The 10,764-nt window shown below is 34.7% G+C and overlaps 1 protein-coding gene across 26 annotated transcripts in view; it reads right to left on the bottom strand.

Moving 5' to 3' along the window:
• Positions 1 to 10,764, bottom strand: part of ANK2 (ankyrin 2) — a 687,167-nt gene that overhangs the window by 41,069 nt on the left and 635,334 nt on the right. For all 26 annotated transcript variants that reach the window (XM_053569130.1, XM_053568642.1, XM_053568030.1 and 23 more), the window contains 5 exons: positions 9,545 to 9,773; positions 8,612 to 8,737; positions 5,549 to 5,671; positions 3,598 to 3,630; positions 1,492 to 1,513 (listed from right to left, as the gene is read on the bottom strand). In XM_053569130.1, coding sequence (XP_053425105.1) covers positions 1,492 to 1,513; positions 3,598 to 3,630; positions 5,549 to 5,671; positions 8,612 to 8,737; positions 9,545 to 9,773 — 533 coding nt within the window. The remainder of the gene's footprint in view (positions 1 to 1,491; positions 1,514 to 3,597; positions 3,631 to 5,548; positions 5,672 to 8,611; positions 8,738 to 9,544; positions 9,774 to 10,764) is intronic.

Here is a 10,764-nt window from a genome sequence, read left to right as displayed (position 1 = left end):
AATACCTAAAAGTCATTCAGGAGAATCCATGGCATTATAGCAACATGGTAATGTTTTCCCCTCTTTTTTCTTTTTAAACAGTCTAAAAAGATGGATTTAAACTAGGTGGATGGGCGGATTAATTCTTACTAGCTTAAATCCAAAGATCAAAACAAAGGGTCATTTAAATAAATGAGTAGCTCTGAAGAAGAAAGTGGGAAAATCAAATCAAATCACTCAAAACAAAAGAGAAATCAATGAAGGCAACGAATGTATGTAAACAAAAGTGCCTTCTCTTAAGGGAATCTGTATTTGTTGAGGAGACATAGTTTAAAAATGTATATATACAAAATGTATTAAAATAATTTATATCAATACAGATTTAATTAGGTAAGCCAATAAAAAATCCAGAATCTCAAGCATTCTAGTCACGAATAATGGTTTAACATGAGGTTACATAAGTCTCAATGAAATCTAATTCAATAACTTAGTAGTAAATTACACTGTGCTAGGACTTTAAAAAAAGCCCTCAGATCATCCGATAGGGCTCGATGACCACATTAAATAGGCTCTAAATTCTCTCCTGTTGGGAATATTACCCTGAAATATAGTAAAACAAAATAAATCTTATAATCAATAAACATTAAAAATTAGAATTTTTTCTCTAAGAGCATCTGGACCATAAAAGCCATGAAGCCTTTAATCAAATTCAACTTGAGTTTCCACACAATAAACCGGAGAGTTACCAGAAGTAGGCCAACAAACTAAAATGTGAATGGACTATAACAAACGTGAAATGAATTCTAAGATAGCTCTGTTAAGGTCTTTGGGACTTACATCATTATTTAAAATCAGCCCTATAACATCACACTGTTGTGATTGGTAATTTCATCTAGGAAGTTTTAAATTTTGCCTTCCTGGCTCCTAAATTTTTTTGCAGAAAGTTCTCACAGAAGTCTGTTAGACGTCAGCCCTTCAGATGTTAGTTACACTTCACCACAGCAAGTACAAGGGAGGGATGGAGGGCAGGGGTGGGGTGGGGAGTTAGCTTCAGCTAAGAACTAGAGACAGTATCACTTTTGCAAGTGTGTCCTACAAAAGTAATGAGCTCTCTAAGGAAGTCACTATTGCTTTAGGTAAAAAGTGATACTGTCATGTCAGTGCTTAAAATATAATGGGATGACAATGTTATGTTAACAAATGGACAAAACGGTAGGGTGGGTTTCTAAACAAGCATAACAGCAATACCGAGTTTAACAAGGATGTCAAAAGAAGTGAATGCTTAGATGAATAATCATTGCATTTTACTGCTAATTAACTCACAAATTAGGTTTGTAATTTAACTGGCCAAGCTGCTTTTATAAATATATATTAATGGTTAATAAAGTTAATATAAAAATATAATTGTTATAGTGGTTAGTAATAGCAACTAGCTTTTATTTAAATTCATGCTTTTTTAAAAGAAAATTATAGCCAGCTTTCAAACAAACTCAATTTTATGTAAAATCTTACTTTTTTCTGATGTCATATCGATCTGAAAGAAAACATACATAAATTGAATGGTTACAAATAGCATCTTGGCTCACAGCCCCGATGGGCACAATAAGCTCCTGTTCATAGTTACACACATGGGGGTGACACAGTAAGCTAGAGGAAGGTCAGAATAATCTAATGTAGTTTTTCCTGAGAGTCCCCATGATTTTATCCTAACTTTGAGCCAAAAAAAAAAAAAAAAAATCTCTTTTCTAGACACTACTGGTAGAAAGTCTTTCTGACATGTTATCCCTGGGAAAATATGAGCCAGGCTGTGTTTGATGTTAGAAATATATATATATATATATATATATATGTTATTTATTTATATATCTATATCTCTCTATATATATACAAAGAAGGTCAGGAAAGGCTGAAGTCAGTATTAAACAATTAAGTGTCAATTTAGTGGAGAAAAAGGAGAGAAAGACAAACACCCTGCCAGGCTGATGTTTCATTCTCATACAAGCCAGGATTCCAAATCTGAAAAGAATAAAAACTGGCTATATGGCCAGGAATAGTTGCTGAAAGTATATGATGTGTGACACACCTCTTGGAGGCGGGACACAATGATAAGAGGGACTCTACCTAACAAATGCAATCATTGCATCCTGGTTCTCTGTACCCTAAATGAATCCTCAACAATTAAAAAAACCTAATAATCATCTAACAGAAAATTCTCATTTGTGAACACGGGAAAGCTGGTTTCACATTTTTATTGCTCTTTCAAGCAGGTGTGTGGGTTCATGTCATAGAATCACTGACAACAGGAAGGAGATTGAGTATGTGAGACAGAGAGTGACCATGCGGTTGAGGGAAGAGTGACTTCAGCCTTATCATAAGCGGCCCCTTCTCAGGGCTCTGTACAGCAGGACAGGGAGTTTCTAATCACCTTTCTCTCTCTGCTCTGCTGCCAAGATAGCAGAAAAGAAAGTGAACTCAGGGGAACTCTCCAAATGGATAAGGCCTTACATTTTAAGCTGGTGGGTACAAAGGTATATATTATATTTTTACTTACATTTTTGTATTTTAAATACATCAGAATAACTTTTTAAAAAGAAAACTAGTATGTTTGAAAACATTTACATGTAACTAATAACAACTGCATCTTAGAAATAGGAACTGATGTTTTAATAGGTAAATATAAAAAGTTTTCCAATCTCTATCTGTACTATAATATTTGGGCATTTATATTATAATATTTGGGCATTTTCAGATCTTTACAAGGGAGAGACAAAGACATATTTGCTTTAAATGTTGAAGCAGGTATAATTCAAATGGCTGTGTATTCAAGCTAGCCTCTCTAAGGCTTGTTTTCTTCACCTCTGATACAATGGCACACATCTCCTAGGGTGGTTGTGAGAGATCAGTGTTGATGAGGTATGTGGAGCACTTGTTAAACATCTACCATATTAAAAATGCTCATTATTCATACAGTTCTGCGTTACAAAGTTATGATAGCCTAATAGATGAACTATATGATCCTTAAACTGTTTTAGTCTCAGTAATTCTCCACTTCTTTGGTCTTAAGACCCCCTTTACAGTCCTAAAATTTACTGAGGAGCCCAGAGAACTTTTGTTGATCTGTGATATGTATAAATAAATATATGTTTTAAAATTTAAGCTGAGAAAATGCTAGAAACCAAAAGTACACAAGCACACATTCCATTAATTGTCAGAGTGGTGATGTTATCACATGTAATACAGGCTCTGGAAAACTCTCTGAAGCTTGTGAGGATATGAGAATTCAAAAAGCAAACACTGTCTTCATACTGTTATAAAAAATGTTCTGACTTGCAGAATTCTTTAGTCTAACCTTCGAGAAATGTTGAGATAGTGGTTTGGCCTTCAGTAGTTGGTAGATGGCAACAATTTATAGGGAAACTTTTAACTATTCTCTGAAGTCAGCCAATAAGATGAGAAAACAGATGCTCCAACAGGTGAAGTAAAATGTTTGCTTTACTTTAACTGTTTATTTACTAAGAACAACTGCCCATCCCTTCTAAGAACACAGATTAACTATGTGCTCTTAGTAGTGGTTATAGCAATGACACAGCCGTTAACAAGTAACACTCATAAAATTACCTCTTCCTCCTGTTCTTGATCTGACTCTGATTCCTTGCCGCCCCAAGATGCCATGCAAGATGGAAAAAGAGAGAGAAGGAAGAGAAGTGTTTAGAAGAAGAAAAAGGAGTAAATATTATGTCTCAACAGGCAAGTAGACAGTCACAGTACACTCTTATTTTTTCTTACTAACAGTTTATAGAAGATAAACAGAAAATCTAACCAGTATTGATTTAAATACAAAAGTATGTACATATAAGAGACAAAAGAACCAACATTATAAATATGCTAATTTCAGATGCCAGTAACCAGCAGTCTGGAAGTTTGACGTTTAATGAATTTATGGCAAGATGATATTCTAGTCATTACAGATATTGGTTGAAAAATGTTAAAAGCTTGAAAGCTACAAATAAGCATATGGTAAAATTATTTTCAATATACAGGAAATAATAATTAGAAGTTTTATGATAATAAAGATCTAAATTCTGAAGTACATCTTAAATGTATGACAATTGGCATTTTTTCTTTTGCTTTGCATTACTAAACAGAAAATTATCGTGGACCATCACAACATTAATAGCTGTTTCGGATATGTTTTGACTTAGAAATAAAATACAATAATAAAATAAATGCTTTGTTTTATAGCACATCCAAAGCTCATTCACCTTTTCAGATATAGTTTGCCCACAGCAGTCCATACTTCTTTGTGCCACTACACCCAGCCACCTCTTTCGGGTTCTTATGTTGCATTCTGCCTCAATCACTCACTACTGATCAGTCTTACAAACACCAAAATACATTCTGTACCATCAGAGGACAATTAGATTAAACTCATTTGGGTTGATATACCCATTGGTATATTCTAATTCTTGGAATAATATGTATATTTATAGAGAGAGAGATAGATGCTATTTCATTTTTTCATTGAATAAGTATTTACAATGTCAACCTTAACACTATGAGCTTTTTGCTCTGTGATGGATCTCTATTTACAGGAATAATTAAGCAAATATACAATTTGACAACTGTGGTGGAGAAAAGATGGTATAGGAAATTTTTTGTTTTGTGGAGTTAAGCTTTAGGATTTTAAATATATTCCTACTTCTCCTCCAGGTTTTAGCAGCTATACGCCACCACCACCCCCCACCCCCCACCCCCCGACCTGTGATATACACACTGACAAATTGTTGAAACTATCTAGATTGTCATGCAGGAATTTCTTATTCAAAGGGGATATTGGTTCTTAAAAAAAGATTAAAAACTTAAAAATGGTTAACAATTTTTCTACAACATTTAAGTAATTCAGTTGTGGTCTTTGATTTATTAAGAGTATTCAAGGAATTATGTAATGGGGAGAAGCTTGAAAAGAAAGTAATTTCTGTAGGTAGACTCATGGTAAAGAATGAATTTTTCCTTTTCAACAATATTTTAACCCTATTTCTTGTCATGTGAGAATATTTCTTATATTAATCCTGTTAAAATCATTGAAAAATTAATTTTTATACTCCTAAAATACATAAGATGAACAAGTTATTATTTAGCAAAAAGATACAGAATCATGAAGTCGTTCTGAGTTTAATAATACATAATCGACCTGTGAATTAGTAGTAAGCAGAAGCTAATGAACTCTCGTATTTCGGTAGAGCACTTGCATGGTTACAAGAGACTACATTAAAATGAAGACAAAGCAAATTATTTTTAAAAGTAAGTTCAAAAAGTTAAATCTTAAACTCAATTTTCTCTCTTCCATGTCTAATACGTATTAATAGAATTTTCCAATCAAAATGCATTCAATGCAAAATAAGAAGAAACTTTTTTCTTTAGTTAAATGGAAAATTATAAAACTCAACAGGGAATCAAAAGTGATTATCATACATGCTTGGATTCAGTGTCTTTGCTTCTATTCACTTTAAAAGATTTGAGAATCAGTTCCCACACTGCTTGCACTGCACTACAGCAGATTTTACGATACCTTTGTATAAATCGGCAGGGTGATATTCAAGTTGCAAATAGCTTGATGCACCAGGCCTCTCGTGGATTTTGGCTCCTTCATAAATGATAGTCGTCCGCAAGGTTCCTGAGTTGTATCACGCACCTTAAACAAAAATGACATATGTGCTTCAACCATATTTGTGATGTACTATTTAATTTAACTAGATGACACTTGAAAAAAGAAAATAAATTTCTTTGTCACTGCTACGTAAGAATTCAGAGGGCTTCCTTTTTCTCTTTTCCTATTATCTTTTAAAATGGCTTCCTAAAAATCATTTGGGGATTGTTTTTAGCTGTACTAAAATATGACTGACAAAAACTGCATATATTTAAATTACACAATGTGATGATTTGATATATGTATACATTGTGAAATGATTACTACAATCAAAATAATTAACATAACCACCAGCTCACATAATTTACTCTCCCTTATTTTTTGTGGTAAGAGCAGTAAAGATCTTTCTTATCAAATTTTAAGTATTTAATACATTATAATTAACTATAGTCTCCATGTTATACATCAGATCCCTAGAACTTATTCATCTTTTAAAATAATTGTGGTAAAATCCATATACCATAAAATTTACCTTTTTACTATTTCAAAATGTACAATTCAGTGGCATTAAAGCATATTCACAAAGTTGTGTGATCACCACTACTATCCGTAACTTTGTATTGCCCCAACAGAAAACATACCCATTAAACAAAAATTCCCCATTCCCAGTCCCTGATCGCCTCTATTCTACTTTCTCTCTCCACATAAACCTAGTCTAGGTACCCGACACAAACGAAGCCATATAATATTGGTTGTTTTGAGTCTGGATTATTTTACTTAGCATAATGTTTTTGAAGTTCATCCATATTACATTTCATTACTTTTTTTGACTATCATAAAATATATATAACATGAAACTTAGTAATTTTTAGGTGGACAGTTCAGTCGAATTAAGTACATTTATGATGTTGTATAACTATCACCATCATTCATCTTTAGAATGATGTTCATCTTCCCAAACTGAAATTCAGTGTCCATTAAACAGTAACTTCCCATCCACCCCTTCCCTAACCACCCTTCTATTTATTGGCTTCATGTTGACCTCCAATAGGTGGACTCATACAGTATTTGTCCTTTGGGTATGGCTTATTTCATTGTCCAGATTGCAGCATGTATCAGAATCTCATTCTTTTTTAAGGCTATATAATATTCCACTGCATGTATATACCACATTTTGTTTATCCATTCTTCTGCCAATGGACATTTCTGTTATTTCCACTTTTGCTACCGTGGCTAATGCTGCTAAGAACACTGGTAATTGCTTGAGTCTTGCTTTTAATTCTTCGGGGTATACGCTTAGAAGTGGAATTGTTGGATTATATGTACGTTAATTCTGTATTTAACTAGTTGAGGCTTTTGAGGGACTATCATACTGTCTTCCATAGTGGCTACAATATTTTACATTCCCACCAGCAAGGCAAAAGGGTCCCATTTTGTCCACATCTTTTCCAACACTTGTTTGTTTTCTGTTTTTTTGTTTGTTTGTTTTTTTAAATAATAATCCTCCTAAGGGGTGTGAAGTGGTTTTGATCTCCTTGTGGTTTTGATTTGCATTTCCCTGAGCTCTTGAGCATCTTTTCATGTGCTTATTAGCCACATCCATGTCTTCTTTGGAGAAATATCTATTTAAGTCATTGGCCCATTTTTGTATTGGGTTATTTATAGAATGACTTCTATACGTCAGCTTTATCAAACATCAGCTTAATTATAAAGCCATCTGTATTAAATGGATGCATTTCCCCTGAGCAGCTACTGCTTCATGTGGTACTCTATGAGGGCCTGTCTTTAATCAGGCAGAACAATGGAACCAGAGGCACAATAAAAGACTCAGTAGAGACCCTGGAAAAACTTAATAAAAGAGGTCTGAAGACGCGGTCATAAAAATAATGGGGGATCAAAATAATAAAAGGAGTCATTGTTGATGAGCAGTTTGGAAATTAGTTATTGAAGAAGTACTAGAAAAAAAAGCTGAGGGAGATCTGCCTATATTTGGAGAGGACTGAGCATTAGGACCACTAAAGTAGCAAAATAAATTATAAGAAACAAGAAATAAAGTGAATGGCTGGAAAATGGAGTAGAGTAAAATTAACTACTCCCCTTTTATGTCATGAATTTCTCATTCATTCATTTGTGTTCCTCTTTAGAATTGGAATCTAGAATAAAACTTGTATACATCTGGGCGGCGCCTGTGCCTCAAAGGAGTAGGGCGCTGGCCCCATATGCTGGAGGTGGTGGGTTCAAACCCAGCCCCGGCCAAAAACTGCAACCCCCCCACCAAAAAAAAAAAAAAAACTTGTATACATCACTGTAAATTCCTAACTTGAATTAATGTTCCTAAATAGAGACAAGAAGCATCAGGTGCATTGAAGTGTCTACATAATGTTTGTTGAATAAACTTAAAAAAATACATCAAGTCTATAGCTCCATCTGTCATAATTTTTTTTTTTCTTTGAAGTTTTTGACCAGGGCTGGGTTTGAACCCGCCACCTCTGGCATATGGGGCCAGCACCCTGCTCCTTTGAGCCACAAGCACCGCCCTATCTGTCATAATTTTTTAATAGCTTAAGTGAGATGCTGGGTCTTTTGAGAGAGTTTATTATAATAAGTTGTCACTTATTCACACTTGCAAAATCCACATATATTTTTAAAATCTAACCATAAATATTCTAAAGTGATAATAGAAAATAGATTTTCCTTCAAATTTGGAAAAGAGTAGCTACTGTTTCTACTTAATGTACTGGCTAATATTTGTCCTGTTCTCATTCTTAAACATAACATAACTAACAATTAAGGCTTACTTTGAACTTCAAAAATAGAATTGGTTGGTTTTCCAGGATTGTAAAACTGTACAGATAACGGTGAAAAAAAATCCCTAGAAATTCATAATCTGAGAATATGAAAAGAACATATTCTCTACTACTGTAGGAAGTCAAATCCTTCCTTATCCTGAATAAAATGCATTTTAAAATTCCATGTATAAATTACCTTGACAAAGAGAGGAAGTCTGTTTTCTTTGAAGGCAAAAAAACTGAATATATGATGTTGGCCACTCTTGGTTAATGGTACCAGGTTGCCAAAACAGTCAACATATATGGGTTTTCCTTCTAATACCTGTGTGAAAACAGAGAAAAATAACAAAGAATAAGATAGCTCCAATTATAACTTGTTATTTACACAAAAAAGGAGGTACTACTCGGAACTTAAAATATACGTACCATAGTCTTAAAATGGCCAAATGACTCTCCGGTCTTACCTTTGGCAAAGCCCATAAGAGTGCTACATCTTCTTATTAATTCTGTATTTAACTAGTTGAGGCTTTTGAGGGACTCAAAATGATGGGAATCTTCAATGCGGGATGACATTTGATATTCTCATTTCCGAATCCACATTACCCCAGAAAACCCATATACATCTAAATTTTAAATTTAAATTTCGAATTGGTTAACTTTTGATAGCACCATCAGGTTATTGGGCTTTAATATCCACTGATGGAAAATTTCAAAATAAAAAAATATATATAGAAAAGCAGTGGATATGCTCCTTCAACATTTAAGCCAAAGTGTATATTTCCTAGACCGTTTTTGTTACTATTAAAAAAATAAGAACAACAAGGAAAGCCAAAAACACCTAATCTGCGGTAGTCACTTACATATTTTGAATTTATCAATACTTATAATTTTCCCCAAATAATTTTTAAGGGAATATTTTTACCTCCTCACCTACACAGAGATCTTCACTACAGGATTTACTCAAAAGGGCTAAAATGGGAAGATTTTGGACCCTGACCTTCTAACTGATCATGATGTAGACAGGGCTTTCATTTTTTTTATGACTATTTATTAAACTCCATTTGAAATATAATCTATTAATAAAGGTATAATAAAATGAGATGAATTATTTTCTTTTTTAATACAGTACCTCCACATCCCTGCTTCTGGCCACCTCAGCAAAGTTTTCTTGTTGTTCGAGGGTCTTATCCACCTTATCGTCCGTCATACAGAAACATCTCAACCTGGCTTCAATGGGGTCATGTGATTTGGCAAACACTACAAATTTGGCCATATAAGGTACACAAATAATTTCTCTATATACTTGTGATGCAAAGGTAACGGATTCTTGGATCTGTCGACAATCTATCAGCCAGAACCTATAAAAAGAGATAAGGTCCATCATCTAAAGTTTAAAGCATACCACTTGAAAAAAAAAAAAAAAATCAGTTCCTTCAGCGTGACCAAAGCCTTCATCAAATGCTTCTTGAAAAAAGAAAGAAGAGAGGGAGATAATGAAGAAAGTCCAAGGAAAGAGAAAGCGAGACAGGGACGAGAAGAAAAGCAGGAGGACAGGTGGGAAGGGAGGAGGAGGAAGAGGCAGAGACAGAGCCGGTTCTGAACAGCACCTGTTTGTAAGAGCTACAGTTGTAAGTTTCTTCTGTGGAAACTTCTGAGCATTCACTCTTCTGAAATGTATCTTCCGTGTTTTAGAATCCTTTAGTAGTGTGAGCCCCAAACCAGACATCACGACAAGGCTCTCACTGTCCTGGTTTCTATCTCCCTGTTCCCTCTCATTCCTCATTTCATTTCTCCAAACTCAACAACATCTGCCCAGCTTCTCCCGAGGTCCTCGCTCTTTTTCAAGAAACTCTCCCATCACCAAGGTTGGATCAACTCAACCATGTAAAAATATCTGCTCCAGAACTCCTAGATACTGCTGAATATAATTCACAGAAGAAATCACTGGCTCCAGCACCTCATGATAACCAGCCCGAGCTCCGTCTGTCACACTGCTTGGCAAAGTTTTGCTTTAGATATCACTTTCTTCAGCATTCAGGAACACTGCCAAACCTTTATGACACTCCTTGAGCTTTGCCCCTCAGCACAGGCTCCAGGAAAAAGAACTTTAGGGGGAAAATGTGGGCCATCATGCGGAGATTTCTTCCACTTGTTTTTATGCACCTCTGACGATCGATCCCACCTTTCCCTTGCTTTGGAACCACTCCCCTGTGATTCCTGTCCTTCCTCTTACTCATTCTCCCTCAACTGCAAACAAGCCTGTGATTTCCTTCTCCTGTTAGCGTCAATTTCTTTCAAGTTCTGACCCATCTCTCTTCTCTTTTTCTGACTGTGCTAAAATACACATAA

The sequence above is a fragment of the Nycticebus coucang genome, chromosome 1, assembly GCF_027406575.1.
Source record: "Nycticebus coucang isolate mNycCou1 chromosome 1, mNycCou1.pri, whole genome shotgun sequence".
Lineage (NCBI taxonomy): Eukaryota > Metazoa > Chordata > Mammalia > Primates > Lorisidae > Nycticebus > Nycticebus coucang.
The sequence above is the reverse complement of the archived record's forward strand: the minus strand, read 5'-3'. Positions and strand labels throughout refer to the sequence as shown.